Source organism: Mesoplodon densirostris, chromosome 18, assembly GCF_025265405.1.
Source record: "Mesoplodon densirostris isolate mMesDen1 chromosome 18, mMesDen1 primary haplotype, whole genome shotgun sequence".
Taxonomy (NCBI): domain Eukaryota; kingdom Metazoa; phylum Chordata; class Mammalia; order Artiodactyla; family Ziphiidae; genus Mesoplodon; species Mesoplodon densirostris.
In genome coordinates, this window is record NC_082678.1 from 27,533,596 (window position 1) to 27,556,359 (window position 22,764).

Consider the following 22,764-nt stretch of genomic DNA (forward strand, 5'->3'; position numbering starts at 1 on the left):
TCCAGAATTATTTTCTCTTTCAGACCCTTCTGCAGAAAACACTACTTCAGAAAACAATACTGCACAAAATGTTTCTGAAGCAATTAGTTCTACAGGAAACGCTACTCTGCCAGGAGGAACCGGCCCTGGAAACACTAGCCATAGGAACGTCTCCACTGCACATTCTACTGTCGCTGCAGACAACAGTATGCCAGCTGTTCAACACAGCAACAAAACACAATGGGAGCACCACAACATGGTCACTGAATTATCCTCTAAGCCCACAGGCTTCACTTTCCCAGGGCTCGCATCCCCGGGTGATCAAGTTGAAACTCAGCTAAACCAGCAGCTCTGGTCCCTCATCCCCAACAATGACGTGCAAAGGCTCATTTCTCATGTTATCCAGACTTTGAAAATAGACTGCTCGGACACCCACGTGCAGCTGGCCTGTGCCAACCTCATCTCTAGAACAGGCCTCCTGATGAAGCTTCTCAGCAAGCAGCAAGAAGTAAATGTGTCCAAAGCGGAATGGGATATGGACCAGTGGAAAGCTGACAACTCTATCAGTGAGAGCACAGAAGCCCAGAGTGAGCAGAAAGAGCAGGAGTCAAGTGAGGTGAGGATAACCCCTGACACGTGGGACTTGGACTTTTACTCAGTTTAGGACATGCCATTAACGTGCCCAAGCGGGAATACCACGGGCTCCTAGTCAGTATCTTATCTTCAGCCATGAAACGGGCTAAGACAGTGATCTCCAACTTTGCTCATTGAGAGAGTGTGTCGCTATTCCTAGGGTAGGCGCGAAAAGGACATAACACAAGATAAATAAATTGTAGATAAATTGTAGAAGAAAATGCTAATGATAAGACTAATAACATTAAATTTGGCTTGTTCTTATAGAAGCTACTCGCCTGGAAGGATTGGGTTTCATAGTAGTTTAAGAATAGTTAGCTATCGTTTAGAATAGGATGAAGAATCGTAAGTTTTCATCCCTTCTATCTCCTTGTTTTTAAAAATTGTGATATATTTCTTTAGCTCACAAAAGAAGTTCCAGGTTATGACTATAACAACAAACTCATCTTGGCAGTATCTGTACCTGTGGTAGTGACGATTTGTGTTAGAATTCTCTGTCTCATTGAGGTAAGGACAATAATTAATTCAGATTCAGAACCCAGAAACTGAGAATCAAATCCACCTTTCCACCTGCTACTACTTGATTCTTCCCTTTAGCCATGAGGACTGACATACACTTTGTTCTTTTAATGAAAAGTATATTCCCAGGATGTTTTTTTGTGTGTGTGTGTTTTTTTTTTTTTTTTTTTTTTTTTTTTTTTGGCTGCGTTGGGTCTCCATTGCGGTGCATGGGCTTCTTACTGAGGTGGCGTCTCTTGTTGTGGAGTACGGGCTGTAGCTGCACGGGCTCAGGAGTTGTGGCACACTGACTTAGTTGCTCCGCAGCATGTGGGACCTCCCCAGGCCAGGGATCGAACCTGTGTGCCCTGTGCTGGCAGGCGGATCCTTAACCATTGCACCACCAGGGAAGTCCCCACAGGATTTTTAAAAGGAACTTCACTCCCAGGAGATCCCTATGGAATTGGATCCATGATAACAAGCTATTGGACTATTTTGACAAGTGAAGTTTATAAGAAGGCCAGAGTTGACATGATAGTAAATTTTCTTCAACTCAAGAAAGTATGCTGATTTGAGGTCCTCACCAGTCACTCTCATTCTACCGTTGATTTCTTTCCTTCTTGGCTGAAGTGATGAGAGATATAGGATCTCCATACTCAAGGAGCTATCAGTCACCCTGGGAGGGCTAAAAGGACATGCCTAAAAGACAAAAGTGTGATCTCGTCAATTCCTCAGGTTTACTTAGCAGCTTTCTTCTCCGGTGTATTAGGAATTGTGTAGATAGGTTCCATTAAAACACTGCAAGTAAAATCTTGCAGCAGGCTACCCTCAAATAGTTATAGTAGCCTATTCCTGGAGCTAGCCTGTTTACCTTTTGTTCAGTTACATAGTGGTTTATTACTTTTCCAGCAGGCAGTTGCTAACATTAAAAGAGTGATTTTAATAGGCTGACAGTCTTGATTCTACCCTACCACTCCACATTACTTTAGTTATCTTTTCTCCTGTAATGGCAGCCCTCCATTCCAGCCAAAGCAGCTCCTCACTATACGCTAGTTACACCATACCCATTCCTACTTTTGTCTGTGCCTTTGTCCATCGAAAATTCCTTTATTTTGCTTTGCCTGTGGAACTCCTATGAATCTCTGAAAAGCCAACTCAAGTTCAGATATCTTTCTCTGTAAAGCCTTCCCTGAATACCCCAGCCCTCCTGATCCTAGTCCTGTGAGGTTTGTCACCATTTCTGAGGGGCCATAGCAAAGCAGTCCCCTCCCCTCAGAACTCACAAAAGTGGTAAGCAGTTTTTTGAAAGGCAGCCCCCCAGGAGAGAACCACCAAGGTCAGCACATCATGGAGCTGAGCAGAGATGTGTAAGGACCAATGGCTTCCTGGCCTATCACACTTGAATCAAACCTGACATGATGTACTAACTTCTAAAGAGAAATGTGTCTATCTGCAGGAGGGTTGGTCACTAGTGAAAGCATAGAAAAGGTGAGGAGAGACCAACATGGGCAGTGCCCATCCTCACATTGCCCAAGAGTAGAGATGGCACCTTAGGCAGCATAACTGCCGAGTCAGGCCCACTAGCCAGGCTGCCTGTTGAGGAGATGGATGGATCCAGTTACCTCAGGCCTTCCCATTAAATTCTGGACTCGGCTGATTCCTTTTCTAATTCTGTTGTCACCAAGTAGCCTTCGATTCTGTGATTGTGCTTCAGTGTGCCACGGAGGCCTGTCCCCACAGAAGGTAATTCTCTGCTTGTGTAGACACAGATGCCCTGTGTGTAGAACAGATGTATTTCTCATTGTCAAGTAATAATTTGGCATTCTGATGTTTGATCAATCCTGTGATATTGCTCAAGTGAGACTGCCACAACAGGAAGACGTGAGTTCTCGCTTGGTGAGGAAGAGTATGATTTCTGAGCCTAGGAGGCTGGGGACTAGCTTGCTAGTCATTGGCCATTGCCCAGACTGTACCCTCTACATCTCAGGTGGCATATGGCCTTTGGCATTTTTAGAATTTCTGTAAAGTCCCCTTTTTATTGTTTTTAACTTCTTGCATTTGTTTTGTTTTGTTTTGTTTTGTTTGGGCCTGTGTGATCTTAGTTCCCCAAGTAGGGATTGGACCTGTACCCTCGGCAGTGAAAGCGAGGAGTCCTAACCGTTATTTCCTCTCCCCACATATACGATAAGCTTTTGGAGGACAGGGGCCATGCAGTGTTCTTCCTATGGTAGACAATAATGGTGTTCAACGGAAGAGAGATGCGGCGTTATGTCAATTCCACAGTGAGGAATAATTCAACCGAATATTTATTTGAAGTAGGATAGAGTCCAGCAATAGACCCCTGTGTTCTTAAGACTTTTGAAATGTCATGTTTTAATATTGCAATCAGCGGAAGAAAATGAATAAATGGTGATAGAATAGCTGCCTAAGTATTTGGGGGGTAAATAGCAGATCCCCATGTTTCATCTTAAATAAACATATATCCATAAATGTGAAAAAAGACCACATAAAGGTATTAGAAGAAAATAAAAGCAATATTTCTATAATCTTCTGGTGGGAAAGAGCCTTCAGAGCCTGATGCCACAAGCAGAGCCTTTGATATATTCCACCATCTTGTCTGTGACACCAGCTTAGCACTGATTCATGCCGAGCGTAAGATGAAGAGTTTTCCATATATTGTTTGATTTAAAGCCCACAGTCCTGTGAGGATGATATTACTATCCCTCCCTCATAGATGAAGGAGATCAGTGTAAGGCCCCAGCGGCCAAACCCAAAGCAGAAGGCAGTTTCACCCGACTGCAAAGCTGGTGCTCCCTACTCCACTCTTTTGTCTTGTCTCCTTAGAGACAAAAACACTGGAAATATTCGAAACACTGAAATTCAATGAAAGCCAGTATTTCTTTACCATAAAGAGTTTTTGTTTGTTTGTTTCGAAGTGGTGGGGTTTGGCCATGCTGTGCAGCTTGCAGGATCTTAGTCCCTTGACAAGGGATTGAACCTCGGGCCACAGCAGTGAAAGAGCCACGCCCTAACCAGTGGACCACCAGGGAACTCCCAAGAGTTTTATAAGTCAACAAGAAGCAGACAAACAGTCCAGGGGAAAAGGGGGCAAGGGCTGTGAAGAGTAGGAGGTGTGTTGACAGTCTGCCACCATATCTGCCTGTCGTCTCCTCATGGCTCATGTGGGGTGGGTTTTGTTAGCCAGGCCTTTGTCACCTCGTGACGTAAAAACCATCTCTAATATTTTCTTCAAGTACTTTTATAATCTGTCCAGAATTTGTTGTATTTGTTTGTTCGTGTGGTTGAGGTAGGGGATCTAACTTTTTCCCCCTACATGAAGATCTGATGCTTTTCAAATCTTTCACTGAATGGTTTATTCTTTCTTCCCTGGTCTAATATGCTATCTTCATCTGGATGCTGTTCTGTGATCCAGTTATCTTGTCCTGTACCAGTACTGATATCACACTGCTTAATTCCAGTTGCTCTATAACATATTTTATATCTGGTAGGGCAAGGTCCTACTCTTTGACCTTCTTTTGCATACATCTCATAACTATTCTTACATATATTCTCTACCAAATGTCAGCTGGCCAGGTTTTATTTAAAAATTATTTTGGCTATAAAATGGATTGCATTGAATTTTTAGTTTCATTTGAAGAGAATTGACCTCTTTACAACATTCTAGGAGGATGGTATCTCATGCCATGTAAGTACTTCTTAACGTCCTTCAAAAAAGTTTTAATATTTTCATCACATAGGTCTTACAAATTTGTGGCTAAATTTATTCCTAGGTGCTTTATGCATTTGTATTGATATAGTGAACGGGAGGTTCCTTCTGTTTTTTAGTTAGTTAGTTGTGTTCTATGGGAAAGCTATTGAGGCTAATATGTTGATCTCTTGATTTTGTATGGAGCCATCTTACTCATGTTACTTCCAATAAAATTTCAGTTGATTCTTTTGGTCTTTTTGGGTCCCTTGTTTCATATGCAGATATGTTTGTCTCTTCTTTCCAATACTTCGTTTTTCTTATCGTACTGATTAAGACCTCCTCCACAGTGCTCAATAGTAGCAGTAATGATTGGGCATCCTACTCTTGTTCTTGACTTTAGAACAATGCTTAGGTTTCTGCCAGATACTTTTATTTTCTTTTCCTACTTCTGAGAGTTTTTATTAGGAATTATCTGTTGAACATTATCTAAAACAGTCAATAAAATATATCGCCAGCTGCATGCAAGACCCTAAGTTAGGTACTGTGGAAGAGTCAAAGGATTCTTAAACAGGGTAGAATTCCTTTCCTTGAAAGAGTTATCATCTTACTGGATAGATAAGATTTAAAGTCAAAAGGAATGAATAAGGATTTGGAAATAGTTGTAATGGATAATCATGATCCTGTTTTCTTTCAAAACAGATTTCTTCTCCTAGAATTGCAAAAGAGGAAGATAGAAAAAGAAGCAGAAGGTAAATATTGGTCTTTGAAAGCAGAATTTTACAACTAGAGGAGAACTTAGAACTCATCTATTTCAGTTTCCTCAGCAAAGGCAGGAAGAACGCTTGATTACCCTAATGGTTTACCCTAGTTTATTTCTCAGCAGAATTAGCTCCGCAGCCCAAGCTGAGTTAGAACAGGACTGGCACACATTCATCTGCTCTCACTAGTCCTTTAAGGAAAGAGGGTGGACGGGGAGAGGTTTTGGTTGTACCTGTTCCTGCTGGGCGGATGCCTGGCTCCCAGGCATCAGGCCAGGCCAGAGGCCTTCTAGGAGGCTCTGGGGTAGGGAGGGCCACATGGTTGGGGATTTAGGGGCTGGCCTCACTCAAAGCTGACAAAAGGTAGAACATATGAGTCCCTTCTGGAAAGTGGCAAGAAAACTTCCCTTCTCATCCTACTGTTTTTCAGGCCCCTACTCTCTATTCCCTTTATCCAAACCTCATAGAATTTTAACCGGGAGAAACTTTAGACAGTAGTTTGTCTCTTCCTTTTGTAATAAGGAACTGGAGAAAGAGAAAGGGAAACTACCTTGCCCCATGGTCATACTGCTGGTGATTACCAAGAAGAAGATGGTCCCTTTCCACTGAGGACTTCTCCACTGATCACACACTGTGCTTGGGCTGTGAGCTACGTTTTAGGTCACAGTTGAGTAGACACATACTATATGGACATAAGTAGTTTCTGAAACAAACTTATTGTGCACTGTGATTTTTTTCTCTTCTGTTTGTATTCAAAAAGAGTATTTTGTGCTTCCCTGCTGGTCGTGGCCTTTAAACGGATTCCACAATTCACTGACACCTGAGTGACAGCCTGCAGAGTGAAAGTCAGAGAGCTATAGATGACTTTGCTCGTTGGGTTCAGGTGTTTACTTGGTGTGATTCAACGTATAGGATAGAGCAGCCAGGAAAATAAAATCACCTTCTCCCCACACCCACACCCGCAGCAAATGCTGCATGTGCGACTAAGTCCGAAGCGGACCGGTGTGAAGCGCGTCTAAGGGAGTAACAAGTTTCTGCCCAGTGCCGTTGTGCAGTGTTTTCACTGCACGAGGGCAGTTGGCCAAGGGCAAAGAAAGGTGAACGGGGCTGAAAATCCTGCCTATGCTCCATGCTAAGCCACATACAAATGTCTCTCCAGAGACACTTGGGGTCCATTTTGGACAGACACAGAGAACTTCTGGAAGGCCAGCATGCATGCAATGATTTTCATGATCCCGGGTCTGTGGTGATTTTGCTCATTGTGATTATGGACTGAGGTCCCCATTTAGTCCTAATGAAAGCAGAGATAACACATTGTGAGAGAGATGAAAAGTGACATGCAGCACTAACAGTGTGTGTTTTCCTCCAAGGGGCTTTTTTGGATTTCTGCTGCGTAAGAGAAGCTCAGGGGAAAGTGAGAGTCAGGTAGATGTGAGGAGGATAAAGTACTGTGGCCAGAGAAAGCAGGGGAGATGCAGAATTAATATTTCCCTTTCTGTGTTCTAGGAGGGCTTTTTCGGGAGAAGGCGGCCACTTTGGCTTAGGGGTATGTATAGGCCTCTCAGCGCCACACGCAAGGAACACATGACCCAAAAGCTACACGACAGGGAGTCTTCTGCTGAGGATGAGATATTTCTGCATCCCAGCAGGAGGCCCAAACTCGTCATCCGGAGCTCACTGAGGAGTCTGAATCTTTACCTCATCAAGAGGCCCCTGCTCAGCATCCACAGACCCCTGAGGACGTTGAATCTTTTTCACCCCAGGCAGAGGCCCAGGCTCAGCATGCAGAGCCCACTGTGGAGGTAGAACCACCTCCACTTCCGCAGGAGGCTCCATCTCAGCCTTCAGAGGCCCCTGAGGAACTAGAAACTTCAAGTCCTCAGGAGGCCCTCGCCCGGCCTTTGGAGACACTTAAGGAGGTTGTAGTTTGACCATGTGTTCATCATGGGGTAAATGAAGCTCAGCAGTCACACTTGTACAAGGTCACTGTTAAATCTCTGGCTCTGGCACTTCCCATAAATCCACAGGTCACTAAAGAGGTTGAACCTTCTCCAGTCCAGCAGAAGACCCCACCTCAGCCTCCAGAGCTCCTTAAGGAAGTTGTAGCTCAGTCTCCATTGTATCCCGAGGTGACAGTTCCAGCACAGAGCAGGATCATGCTGAGCATCCAACATCCCCCAGGATCAAGAGCAGTGGTTCTCAACCAGGGTGAGTTTGCACACAGGTGACACTTGGTAGTGTCTGGCGACAGTTTTGCTTGTCAGAACTGTATACGCTACTGGCATCTAGTGGACAGAGACCAGAGATGCTACTAAACATCCAACAGTGTACAGGGGAGCCTCCCACAGCAAAGAATTATCCAGCCCAAACTGTCAATAGTGCTGCCTAGCTAGAGAAATAAAGATCACTTAACACAAGTATTTAATGAGCATTTAGTATTTTGTATCTAATGCACCACATATATAATCATGAAAGTATAAATCATAATATCTCCCACAGTGAGATTTCTTTAGTGTATGGAGGGAGTAGTGATGTTACGTTTCATCATATATAAATGAGAATTATTGCCAATGGATAAATGTTCTGAAAGAATATCTGTTTTTCTAATTCTTTTGCTCGTGTCTTTTTTTGTAGAAATCTTGGTTGCAATTTACTCACAGAACTGAGCTTTGGAACGTTTCAGGCCTGGCATGGAATGCAGTTTTTACACAAGTTGTAAGTGAAATAGAAGATGAATACATGTAAACAACTGTGTGTAAAAACAATCATGCAGTTATTGGTTAGCTGGGTGTAAGTAAGCCCAGTATGAATTCTGGAAAGTATGTCTTGAGAGCCATTTATTTTTTTTTTTCAAATGAGGAAACTAAGGTACAAAGAGGCCAAGAGACTTGTTTAACTCATATATATGAAAGGCTCTGCTTTCCATAGTGCTGATCTTTGGCATGGTCAATTAAAGGCACCAAACAAAAACACTCAGATTAGCATTGTCATGGAATCCCACGGATGCCTCTCCAATATGAGAATGGTCCAGGAACTTCCACTTTTGAATTTCACTTTGATTCCTTTTCATGTGCAAAGTTCCTAACTGCTTAAAATGTATGCAACACAGAGCTGCAGAGAACTAAGTTGAGCAGGGTGTGGTTCAGTGGGTGTGGGTGCTTCCCCAACCATCATTAGCTCTTTTAAATGGAAAAGCAGAAAGAATTCCTGAACACCCACCACAGGGCTCTCCCCAGCCACCCAGAACATTATTTTTCAAAAAAGCATATATTGCTGAAGTGAATTATCGGTGGCCAATAGGAACCTTTGAGGTATGGAAAAAGACGTTGTTTGTGTTCAGCTGTAGTGTGAAAAATATAAAGAAAAGACTTTGCTGTGGCCTAATTCAATATGTTTTCTTTGCTGACTACTCTTCAATAAGAAGTGTGGGTTTTCCACCCCTTCAGCTCAAAACTTCTCTGATTTCTCATGGCACAAGGAAATGATAGTGGGTACGTTCAATGGCCCGAAGGTGATTTTAGACTCAAGGGAAAGAGCTCTTGTACACCTGGCTTTGGAAAAGACTCTCTTACCTGTCTTGTGGTTCAGAAATCCAGTTTCACACAGTTCCCACATTTTGGGTTAATGAAGGTGTTGAGGCTGTGTCTGGAGCTGGGTTAACAATTCCTGCAGATGCCTATCTTTAGCGGCCTCCTTCCTTTCCCTTGTTAGTTTGCTGACGCCTACCTTGGGGAGAGAGCACCGAGGGTCGGTTTTTCTTCTGTTAGCACACCGGAGAGCAGGCTCGTGAGGTCCCTTCACCAGGAGGTTTTAGTAGCGTCAGTACAACGTCTGAAACTCACCACCTTTCCTAAACATCCCAGAACACCAAGAGTTCCTTATAAGAATCAGAGTTTCACTATAGTTATGTAGGCAACACAGGACAATACATTGTGGAAATAAATAAATAAATCACAGTTTAAAAATTAATGAATTCATTCCAAAACATTCACTGAGTGCCTTGCCCACTGTCTGTGAACACTCTACTAAGTGCTGGGGATACAAAGACGCATAGGGCAGGGACTTTGTCCCCAAGAAGCTTTCATACTGGAAGGAGAAATATGGATGTTGATGGGAAAACATATATGAGAGCCATTCTAGCATCTATGCAGCAGGGTAACAAGGTGAGGGAGGGGGGTGATGAAGTAGAAAACGGGTGGTAGGTTAGAAAAGATTTGTAATGGAAGAGGCACCAACTTGTTCCTTTGGAATTTGCGCTCCTCTTAAATGACAGAAAAAGGTAGTGAAAGAATCAGAACTACCTGGTGTTGTAAATAAATTAGTACTGTACTCCGAAGACTCATTCACAGTTACTTTCAAAAGACTGTCACAGTATAGTAAGTCTTTGTTTTGGACTAAGTCTTTCTAATAGACAAAGCTAAGTTGCTTTAGGAAACATTTGCCATGGTGAGATACAAACTGTATTGCATCTCTTACCAAAGGCAAGCCACCAAGGGAAGATGCCACCCTCGAGTTAAATCATTTTACTACCTATAATGACATATTACTGGGGTGTTTATAAGTTGCTTGCATTAAATAAGTTTGGAAAAGGGCCCCAGCTGAGGTGGATTTATCCTGAATTCAATGAACCTTAGGCTTCAGGGCTCCTCACTTGCATAGGTCCCTTCCAAGGTCTTGAGAGGGGTCCTAGCGATTTTTCTATTTATAACTTTGCCTGTTTTTATTAGCTAGGATTTCCCAAAGTAGATGAGGTTCAGGCCCCACAAATCCTTGATTCATCACCGGGTGTCAGGTAATTATAAGTCAGTAGGTTTCTTGAATGAAGCCTCTATGTTATTGAGAAATATCAGGTGAAGTGGTTAGCAGTGTGGTAGTCTATTTTAAATCCGAAATCTACCTCAAAGATGAGCCAAGAGCTTATTAATAAAGTACCACTTTTTGAATGGTGGTAGTCATCATATCTCTTTCAGATAAAATCAGGAATGAAATATACTATGGAAAACCGGCAGTGGTTGATAATCCTAAATGTTAAGTATGCTTTTCTTCTCTGACTGTAAAGTGTTTCTCCTTCATTCACCTATGCAGGTCCAGACTGATGGCTTATGTTTAAAAATTCTTTTAGTCACTTCATTGGATCTAACAATACAAGCTCCATGATTTTAGAAACTGAAGGACTCTACAATGTAGAAAGGCTATATAACTTAAGCAGACAGAGCACATTCACATGCTGGCTTGTCCGTGGTACATCAATATCGTACCAAGAACATAAATACGAAGAGAGAATAAGAGGAAAATCAAAGCCTTATCCCTATTGAATTATTTACCCCATTGTTGAGAATATCAGTGTGGGAGGTGTGTCCACACTATGAAGGCAAATTGAGCTGCGGTCACAGAGCCGCCCTAATGCTCCCCCAGTCAGCTAGCATTGGTTTCCTTTACATAGCTATGTACACACAAAAGCTTACACACTTGAGGGTGTTGTCCTCACTTTTTGCTATGTACTAGAATCCTGGCAGCTTCTCAGACTTAGAAAGGCATAAACACTAAAAGCAAAAATAACTTGGGTCTGCCCTTTGGGGTGATTCAGGGTGGCTGTTTTATTTGTAATAGTTCAAAATTTTGAGATTGTCACACCTAGCAACTACTACACTTTTCTTCTCCCCACTGCATCTTATTCTTCCCACCTGTAGTATTTTCTCCCATTCTATATGTTTATTCACTTTCTTGATAGTGTCCTTTGAAGCACAAACTTTTTAGTTTTTATAAAATCCAATTCATCTATTTTTCCTTTGGTTGTTTGTGCTTCTGGTATCATATCTAAGAAACTGTTGTCTAAAGCAAGGTCATAAAGATTTACTCCTGTGTTTTCTTCTAAGAGTTTTATAGTCTTAGCTCTTACATTTGGATATTTGATCCATTTGGAGTTAATTTTCATATACGGTGTGAAGCTTCATTATTTTGTGTGTGGATGTACAGTTGTCCCAGCATCATTTGAAGACTGTTCTTTCCACGTTGAATTGTTTTGGCACCCTTGTTGAAAATCAATAGACCATAAGTATGAGGGTTTATTGCTATCTTGTCAATTCTGTTCCATTGATTTACATGTCTGTTCTTATTCCAGTACCACACTGTGATTGCAGTAGCTTTGAACTGAGTTTTGAAACCAGGATGTGTGAGTCCTCCCACTTTGTTCTTTACCGACATTGTTTTGGTTATTCTGTTTCCTTGAATTGCCATAGGAATTTTAGAAACAGCTTGGCAATTTCTGGAAAGAAGTCAGCTGGGATTTTGATAGGAATTGCAATGGAACCATAGGTCGATTTGGGAAGTAGTGAAATTTTCATAAGATTATCTTCCAGTCCATGAATCCAGCAGGTCTTTATACTTATTTAGATCTTCTTCAATTTCTTTCAACAGTTTTGTACTTTTCAGTGTGAATCTTGCACTTACTTGGTAAAATTTTCCCCTAAGTATTATATTTGTTTTTTTTTTTTTTTTTTTTTTTTTTTTTTGCGGTACGCGGGCCTCTCACTGTTGGGGCCTCTCCCGTTGTGGAGCACAGGCTCCGGACGTGCAGGCTCAGCGGCCATGGCTCACGGGCCCAGCCGCTCCGCGGCATGTGGGATCTTCCCAGACCAGGGCACGAACCTGTGTCCCCTGCATCGGCAGGCGGACTCTCAACCACTGTGCCACCAGGGAAGCCCTATATTTGTTTTGATGCTGTTCCACATGGAATTGTTTTCCAAATTCCATTTTTCGATTACTCATTGCTGGTGTGTAGAAATGATATTGATCTTATATCCTACAACCTTGCTGAACTCATTTATTAATGCTAACAGTTATTCTCCTAGATGCCCAGGAATATGTCTTGTGGTCTTCCAGTTTCCCAGGAATACATTGGAATATTTCAAAGTGTCTGTGGACATCTCATTCCTCAGCTTTTCTTTTAAAGCTTTGCGGTTGGGTTGTTTTTTGCCCCAAACTGTTATCCATTGCCTCATGCCACCGCCATGTTAAAATATTTGCTTGAAAATGTTTTCCAGAAATGCCACCTGAGCAGAGGCTTTTCTCACTAGACAGCCCTCAGTCAGGTCAAAGGCAAGCCTTTCAAGTGAGGTCTTCCAGGGGACCACCAGACATGTAAAACAATGACAGTTCTTTGGGAATGAGGCTTTGAAGGACCTCTCAGTCCATGCTGCTCGTTCTGGTACCAGGGATGTGGGCTGTTTTTCAAGGCTACCACTGGCATGGAGACCAAAGGTCGAGGGCAAGTTAAAGCAACACAGATCTCATTGTTCTTACAGAAATTAATTTGTTTTCCTTGAATAAATTGCTCCCCCATTTACTGCCAGCATGTTGGTTAAATGTCCAGAGTTCAGAAGAAGTTGATTCTGACCATTTTTGCCAGTTTTGTTGTTGTTGTTATTGTTGCTTCTATGCAGGGATGAATTTTCAGATGTCCTTCCTCCATCATTTTTACTGATTTTCCTGCAACTTTTTAAAAAAAATCTATAAAGTCTCAATGGCCATAGGCTAATTAAATATTTATCACAAGAGATGATTAAGGAAAAAATAAATAAAAAGAGAAAGAAATAAATAAATAAATAAAAAGAGAAAATATAATTCTCATAGAGGCTTTCCCAGATGGGTAGATGAAGTTTGAAAAGGTATTTCTATATTTAGTGCTGTCAAAATTAAGGTTAAAGTAACAGATGTTTCAAAAAAAAACAACCCTTTTTTTTTCATTCAGGTTAAACACAGGCTTTAGAGTCAGAACTGAGTTCAAATTCCAGCTCTGCTTCTTACGAGCTTGATGACTTAAGACAAGTTATGTAACTTCTCTGTGCCTCAGTTTCCTCATTTGTACAATTGTGTAATATATATATCACATAAGGTTACTGTGAGGATGAAATGTTAAATGCTGATCACATATGCATGGCAACCCAAAAGATATTAGTTTTGATAATTATCTTTATAATATTCTGCAAAAGTACACTAATAATTCTTGAGTAGAGTTAACCTTAAGTCAGCTATTCTCTTCTTTCTTCCTGTTTCTTTTCTGTTTTTTTTTTCCCCCTTATTTGTTTTAAAGAACTAAGGGGAAAAAAAAGGAAGAAAGAAAGAACTATGAAGAAAATCTATTCCAACATTTTGGAATAAAATTTTGTTCCCCAAAATTAATTTGTTTATTTTATTGATATATAAACAAAATGTTATTTATTTATTCAGCAAACATTTATTAAATGCCTAGTAAATACTAGGCACTATGTCAGGCACAGGAATAATAATGACAATAAAGTGTGGTCCCTGCTCTCAAGTTGCTGACAATCTAGGAGAGTGACAAATAAACAGTTGATTACATACACAGTAACAAAAGCTATGGCACAAGAATACACACGGGACTATGTGATGGGAGTATGGCTTTCACCAGTTCCTCTTGGATTTCTCTCTTCTTTGGCTCCAGAACCAAGGAATTAGCCTTATTTTTCTCTTTAGCTGGGTAGTTTAAATCATGAAATTTTTCAAACTTTGTAGAGATGAAAGAAAAACACCTTGAATTATGGAGGACACTAGAAATAGTACTTTTTTTACAGAGCAAGGGCTTCCTACCAGCATAGTCACTTCGAGGGTTTTTAACGTGAAAAGTACTTTGGCATATTTTTTCTTTGCTAGCCACTTTTTTTCTATTTTATTGTTTGTTTGTTTGTTTCTCTTCTCCACTTTGTCATCTAGAGACCTGGGTAGTTCCCAGTGAAAGAGTGTTTTACAGATTCTAACGGTGATTTATAGGTAAAGACAGAAAATAATTTTTTTAACCTTCAAGTTCCATACCAAAAAAAATGAATATAAACTTTCATGGAAGTAATTGAAAATGCAGATAATTTTAATTCCATTCCATTTTTCAGAATTCTCAATCGTAATCCTTTGCCAACAGTTGAAGATTCTTGTCTTTTTAAAGTGCCAGCATTAAACTCTTTGTAAGTATTGTAAGAGTTTCATGGCTCATGAGATAATTTCTGCTCCTTTTTACTTTCGTCAAAACTTGAGTACTTTGGCTAAACAGTCATAATTTAGATTTTAACTGGGTTATTGAAAATAAGAGTTATTGGCAAAGAAAAGGATTAAGAAAGAATATATATGGGTAAGAGAGCCAGCAGAGGATGAGAACAGTGTTGAAGAACACATATAGCTATGGAACATGAAGATGCATATAGGAATAGTATTTATCCAAGAAAGCAAAAAGGAATAAGGGGTACATTATTTTTTTTAAAAAAAAAGAGTGATCAAAAGAGGTAGATGCAATTGAAAATGAGAAGTGAGGATCATAGAAAATGATTGTACTGTTCAGCACCAAGGTCATTAATTTGATGATGCAAATTTAAATTTCTTCCAAAAGAGCTCTTTGGAATTATCATCTATGGCAAGTAAGAAGCCAAAGTGGAAGTAATCACATGTTAAGTGTCTTCTTCAGTTTAGAAATTTTGTCTTTGGGTTTTATATCATGCATGTTTGGGCTTCTCCTTCAGAGACATGGGAACAGCACAAGTGTCACTTACCGCAATGGAAAGCATCCTCATGATGACCCTTGAATTGGAAACACTGTAAGTTGATTTTTCTTACATTGATTTTCACTCAATTGTACTTTTAGGTTTGTTTGATTATCTTCTTAAGTCAGGTTTATTTATGTATAATTTTCGTTTAACAAAATTCACTCTTTTTAAATATACAGTGTGATGTGTTTTGACAAACGTATAGTTCTGTAGCCACCACCACATTTGAGGTAAAGAAAACTTCTGCACTCCCAAAAGACCCCCCATGTCCCTCTGTAGTCAATGCATCCTCCTGTCACTACCAGCCCCTGGCAACCACCAATCTGATTTTTGTCCGTATAATGTTGCCTTTTCCAGAATATTTGATAAATGAAATCATGTGGTATGTAGCTTTTTGTTTTTGGCTTCTTTCACTTAGCCAGTCTCTTTGGAGATTCATCTGGTTTGTTGCACCTGTCAGTAGCTCATTCCTTTTGAGCGCTGAGCAGTATTCTAGTTGTGTGGATACACAGTTTGTTTACGCATTCATCGTTCGATGCACATTTGAGTTTCTTCTTGTTTTTTGGCTATTATGAACAAAGCCTCTGAAAACACTCACGTGTGTGTGTGAATATATGTCTTGTGTGAGCATATGTTTTCATTTATTTGGGGTAAAATACCTCAGGGTGGGATTGCTTCATCATATGCTAAGTGCCTATTGAACTTTTTAAGAAACTGCTGAACCGTTTTCTAAAGTGCCTGTGCCATGTTGCTTTCCCACAAGCAGTCTATGAGAGTTGCAGATGCTCTACATCTTCACCTGATCCTTATATGTGTTTTTTAAAAACATTTTCGCCTTTCTAGTAGGTGTGTAGATGAATCTCGTGGGTTTTGCCACATTTTGCATTTCTGTAATAGCTGATGATGTTGAGTGTCTATTCATGTGCAAATATCCTTTTAAATGAAGTGTCTGTTCAAATCCATTTTTTAATTGGATATTTATATTGAGAATTAAGAGTGCTTTATATAAAAAGCAACGGAAAAAGTCCTTGCTCTCAGATATGTGTTTAGTAAATATCTTCTCCCAGATTGTGACTTATCTTCATTATATTAAAGTGTCTCTGAAAGCTAGAAGTGTTAAATTTTTGATGAACTCTAATTTAGCAATTTTTCTTAATTTTTCATATTTATTTAATTAATTTATTTGGTTGTGCTGGGTCTTAGTTGCAGCAGATGGGCCCCTTAGTTGCGGCTCATGGGCTTCTTAGATCTGGCATGCGAACTCATAGTTGAGGCATGCATGTGGGACCTAGATCCCTGACCAGGGATCGAACCCGGGCCCCCAGCATTGGGAACTTGGAGTCTTAACCACCAGGGAAGTCCCTTAGCAATTTTTCTTAAATGCTTTCTGCTTTTTTGTGTCTTAATCTAAGAAATCTTTCTCTGAGACCCCACTGTCTAACCCCAAATCACAAAGATTTTCTCCTACGTTTTCTTCCAGACGTTGTATAGCTACATTTAGGTCTATGATTCATTTTAAGTTAATTTTCATATACGTTGTGAGGGAAGGGTCAAGTTTTATTTTTTTGCGGTTTAAAAAACTATTTCTGTAGGACCCTATGGTGACAGTTTATTACACAACCTACTGCACCTTAAATTGTGCCATCCCCCCTCCAATATGGCAAGCTAATAGAAACTTTCTGTTACGCCAAGGCTAGTTGAGGGGATTGCGTGAGATTAGTATGCGGAAACGGCCCTGCATTTAGCAGTCTCTTCCAACCGTCTTTGTCAGGTCACCTGACAAATGACTGTCTTCACTGTGCCGTCATGCATTGGTCACTGCTCTAGCCTCATCTTCCTCAGTGTCCCACACCATCTGCCACAATTGCGATCCCTCTCTTGTCAGCTAGATGCCCTCCTCTCTGGATATTAAAAACTATTTCCCTGTGTAACCACGATACTGTTAATACACAGTATTGAAGAAATTAAATTCCTACACAATCATATTACCTAATAAAGTGTTGCTATTCAAATTTCCCCAATTGTCTCTCTTATATAATATCATTTCTTTTAACAGCTTTTTGAGGTATAATTGACATGCAATAATCTGTGTTCACACACACACATACATACACACCATGAAGACATCACGAAACTCAAAATGTCCATCACCTCAGAAAGTTTCTTAATGTCTCTTTGTAATTCTTCCTTCCCATCGTTCCTTGCACTTCCCAATCGCCATGCAACCATTGATCTGCTTTCTGTTTGCATTTTCTAGAATTTTATGTAAATGGAATCATACAGTGTATACTTTTTTCTAACTGGCTTCTAACCCAGCATGATTATTTTAATCTTCATCCATATTGTTGTATATATCAGTAATTCATTTCTGTTTATTGCTGAATAGCATTCCTTTATATGGATGTACCACCATTTATGTATTGACCATTGATGGACATTTGAGTTGTTTGAGTCTTTGTCTATTACAGATAAAGTTGCTATGAATATTTGTGTACAAGTCTTGTATGGATGTCTACTTCCATTTCTCCTGGGTAAATGCCTGCCTGTAGAATGGCTGCATCATTGGTAAGTGTATGTTTAAGTTTTTAAAAAATACCTATTTTCCATAGTGGTTTGATCATTTTACATCTCTACCAGCAGTGTACGAGAGCTGCATTTTCTTTACGTTGCGGCCAACATTTGCTATGCTCAGTATTTTTAATTTTAGATAGTTTAATAGGTGTGTAGTTGTATCTCACTGTAGCATCCCTAATGATTAATCATGTCAAACATCTTTTCATATGCTTATTTTCCATCTGTATATCTTTGAATCTTTTATCTATATTTTTCTGGAGTTTTGAGAGTTCTTTCTATATTCTGGAAATTAGTCCTTTATCCAATAGGTAAGTTGCTAGGTATTTTCTCCCATTCTGTGACTCATCTTTTCGTTCACTCAGGAGTGTCTTTTGCAGGGCAGAAATTCTTAATTTCGATGGTGTCTAATTTATCTATTTTTTTCTTTTATGCATTATGTTTTTGGTGTTGTATCTAAGAAATCTTGCCAAACTCAAGGTCATAAAATTTTTCACCTGTTTTGTTCTAGACGTTTTATAGTTTTATGTTTTACATTTAGATCTTTGAACCAATTTGAGTTCACTTCTGTATATGGTTTAGATCAAGTTCAGTTTTTTTTTTCTTTTTGCACCTGGATATTCAGTTGTTCCAGCATCATTTGTTGAAAAGACTATCATTTCTCCACTGAAATGCCTTTGAACCTGAAAGTCAGTTCTCCACATCTCTCTACTTCAGAACTTTGTATTCTGTTCCTTTGGTCTTTTTGTCTATCTTTACACTACTATCACAATGTCTTGAAGGTGTAGCTTCATAATCCTTGAAATCAGTTACTGTTAGTTCTTCAACTTTGTTCTTTCGCAAAGTTGTTTTAGTTATTCTAAATTTTATTTCCATATGAATTTTAGAATTGGCTTGTCAATGTCTATAGAAAAGCCTACTGAGGTTTTTGATGTATAAATCGATTTGGGGAGAATTGATGTCTCAACAATATTGAATCTTCTGATCCATGAATACTTTATATCTCTCCATTTATTTAGGTCTTTCTTAATTTCCCCCGGCAACATTTTACAGTTTTCAGTGTGCAAGTCTTTTGTCAGATTTATTCTAAGTATTTTATATGTTGGATTCTTTTATAAGTAGCATTTTAAAACTTTGATCTCTGATTGTTTGTTGAGACAAGTTCATCTTTTTGTATGTTGATCTTGTACCCTGCAAACTTGATAGACTCATTTATTAGTTCCAGTAGCATTTTCGTAGCTTCTATCAGGTTTTCTACATAATCATGTTATCTGCAAATAAAGATAGTTTTACTTCTTCCTTTCCATTCTGAATATCTCTTTTCTTTTTGTTGCCCTATTGCACTGGCTAGAACCTTCAGTGCCATGTCAAATAGAAGCAATGAGAGCAGATATCCTTGCCTTGTTCCTGATCCTGGTGAGAAAGTACTTTGTCCTTCACCATTAAGTATGATGTTAGGTTTTTTGTAGAAGTCATTTATCAAGTTGAGGAAGTCTCCTTCCATTCCTAGTCTACTGAGGGCTGTTTTTTTTTCTTTAATCAGGAATGTATGTTAGATGTTTTCATTCTTTTCCTGCATCTATTGCAGTGATTATATGATTTTTCCCTTCTTTTCTTAATTTTTTAATTTATTTTTGGTTGAATTGGGTCTCCATTGTTGTATGTATCCAGTATTCTTAATCTTTTATGTAGATCCATATTCCAATCTGGTGTCATTTTCCTTCTGCTTAAAAATACTTCTTTTAACATTTCTTATTGTGAAAGTCTACCAGTAATGAATTCTTTCAGCTTCTGTTTGTCTGAGATAGTCTTTATTTTGCTTTTGTTTTGACAGATGTGGGTATAAAATTCTAGCTTGATAGAATTCAATTCACTACTTTAAAGATGTTATTCCACTGAGTTCTCGTTTACGATTTTTCAAGCACGAATTCTGCTGTCATTGTTATCTTTGTTCCTCTGTATGTAGTGTATAATTTTTTCCTCTGGCTCCTTTTAAATTCTTCTCTTTATTGCTGGTTTTGAGCAATTCGATTATTTTTTGTGCCTTGGTGTAGTTTTGTCCATGTTTCTTCTGCTGAAAGTTCATTGATCTTCTTGACTTTGAGGGTTTATAGTGTTTACCAATTTGGAAAAATTTTGGCTATTATTTCTTCAAATTTTTATATTTCTCCTCTCCTTCATGGACTCTAAGTACACATGTATTAGGCCACTTGAAGTTGTTGCACAAGTCACTGAGGCTCTATTCATTTTGTTGTTGTTTTGTTACTCCTTTTGTTTCATTTTGGATAGTTTCTGTTGCTATGCCTTAATGTTCACTGACCTTCTGCCGTGTCTAATTAGCCTTTAACCTCCTGCAATATCTTTTTCATTTAGACATTGTTTTTAATCTCTAGAAGCTCAATTAGGTCTGTTTTACATTTTCCATGCCTACACTTAACATTTTCAGTGTTTAGTCTGGGTGTTTTAACATATGAAATACAGTTATAATAACTTTTCTTCATGTATAATAACCTTTTAAAAGTTCTTTTCTGCCAATTCTAACATCTGTATAGATTATGGGTTATTGTTGATTGATTGCCTTTTCTCCTCAGTATGGGTCATATTTTCCTACTTCTTTGCATGCTTGCATGCAATTTTTCATATGATCCCAGATATTGTGAGTTTTAGTTTATTGTGTGCTATGTATATTTATATTCCTGTAAAATGCCTGGGCTCTGTTTTGGGTGAAATTAGGTTACTCAAAACAATTGTATTCTTTTAGTCTAGCTTTTAAGGTTCGTTGGGTAGGAGTCCAAGTAGCCTTTAGTCTGGAGCTCATTATTTGCAACTACTGAGACAAGTCCTTTCTGAGTATCATGAGGTTTTCCAGTCTGACTTGTAGGAACAGGTACTATTCCTACAACCCTGTGTGATATCCAGTTGTTCTTCTTATTAATCCTTTCATGTGGTTCTTTTCCTGGCATCAAGTTATTCCTCACACAAATGTATTGACCCATACTTTGTTGAATTCTCAAGAGATCCCTCTGCATATCTCCAGAGTTCTTTGTCTGTGCACTTCTTTTCTCTCTGATACTCTGCTTTGTGAACTCTAGTTACCTTGGTTTTCCCAGACCCTTATCTCCATTTCGTCTGTCAGGGAGCCCACTAGTCTCTGTCTGGACTTCTCTTCCCTGTACCATGACGTGGATACTCTCTCAGAGAAGTAAGGGCAATTATAGGGATCACTTCATTTATTTCCCATCTCCTCGGGAATCACTGAAATGTATTGCCTGAGGTTCAGTTTCTTGAAAACTGTTGTTTCATTATGTTCCATCTGATTTTTTTCTTGTTTCAGCTGGGAGGTTAAGTTGGCCCTTGTACTTCATCTTGGCCAGAAGCCAATAATATTCTTTAAGTCTGTTTTGTTTTGATACAGGATCCAATTAAAGATTAGGCATTGCATGTCATGTCTGTGTTTCCGTTAATCTAGAATTTTTCCCTACTATTTTTTTTGGTCTTTTAAGACATTGGCTTTTTTGAAGAGTCTAAGCCAGTTGTCTTGTAAATTGCCCCACAATCTGTATTTGTCTGTTTCCTCATTAGATTCAAAGTAAACATTTTGGGGAAGAATACTATATAGGTGATGTATTCTTCATACTTCATCACTTGAGGTGGCCCAGTGCTAAGTTTGATCACTTGGTTAAGGTGGTCTATTCCATATCTCTCCATTGTAAAGTTATTTTTCCCCTTGGTAATTGATAAATAATATGTGGGGTGATCCTTGGGATCAGTGAAGATCCTACTTTCAAACAACTCTTCACCCAACTGTGCATCAATGATAATCCTTGTCTGAATCGATTATTACATTGATAGTTGCAAAATAACACTTTCCTAATTCTATCCTTCCTTTTGCATTTATTAGCTGACATTATTCTATAAAGAAGAGCTCCCCCACTTTTCATTTGGAGTATCATTATGAACTCATGTGCTTTTTTTTCAATTAACTACGTTATACCTTATTATAATGATAATGTTATTCTTTGGAATGTTCCTTTTGTCCAGATTTGGTCAATGCGATCTCTGTTATTGTTTAGCCACATGATGCTTTTTTATTACTAGAATAATTTCTAATATATTACTCCTCACAAATAGGAACTGAGAAAGTGACTCCAGAATGTGCGGTCTTCTTCATACTCTTCTTAGAAGTCTGCCTTCTTCCTGTGTACTCTCAACCCAAAGTGAGGCTTTCGGGTTGGAAGGAGATACTTCTGAATTAAACTACAGTTCAGTGTCACCCAATTCTAATCGCTATTCCCTTTTTTCTAGGCATATCATACCTACTGCCATCCTAATCCTTCTGTTGGGCACCTCTCTCCTCCTCTATATTTATTTCCAACTGTCAAGGGCAGCAATTGGCCAACCGGCCCCTATCCAGTTCTATAGTCCATATGCCCCAAGAACTCCTTTTTGCACTGGTCTGTGGTGGCCTTGGCCTACCTCTTCTACCTACTCAGGTAACTCTTTACCACGAATTTAATTACCTGTGTTTCCATTTATAGGATCTTACCCAGCCGTAGGGCCTGCTGCCTCTGCCAATTTAAAAATACTATTGAGGTTGTCTGTGAGACAGTCAAGCTGCGTTGTGACAGTGAACGCCTGAGGGACGTCACACGTTGTGGTGAGTCTCAATTGCGGGATAATACATTTTTAATTTTTAATTTAATTTGTTATTTTTAATCAAGGATGGTACATTTTAAAACTAATGATGTAATTACATTATTTTAATACATTCATTTAGAGTTCCAGCTCCCTAAATTTCTAAGAATTACCCCCTTGCTAAAAATCAGATTCTTGGTTACATTATTAAGCTAAGAAGAGCTCAGTTACATTATTAGCTTCATAATGTAACTGATCTGCATATGTAAAGGAACCAGAGAAAGGAATGGAAGGGGAAGGGAATTCACATTAATGGCCACATATCCTATGCTGCCCTCTCTGCAAATGACAACTTATTCACATAGTACATCACAGTTTGTAAACTGATTTTATATACATTAGGTCTCAAGTACCCTTTGTCTTATAAGAC

At 39.2% G+C, this 22,764-nt stretch overlaps 1 protein-coding gene across 1 annotated transcript in view; it reads left to right on the top strand.

The window, feature by feature from the left end:
* LOC132479148 (uncharacterized) overlaps window positions 1-22,764 on the top strand; it is a 138,673-nt gene that overhangs the window by 48,618 nt on the left and 67,291 nt on the right. Inside the window, 4 exon segments of the mRNA XM_060082728.1 lie at window positions 282-595; window positions 7,224-7,496; window positions 7,605-7,785; window positions 10,309-10,369. Coding sequence (XP_059938711.1) covers window positions 282-595; window positions 7,224-7,496; window positions 7,605-7,785; window positions 10,309-10,369 — 829 coding nt within the window.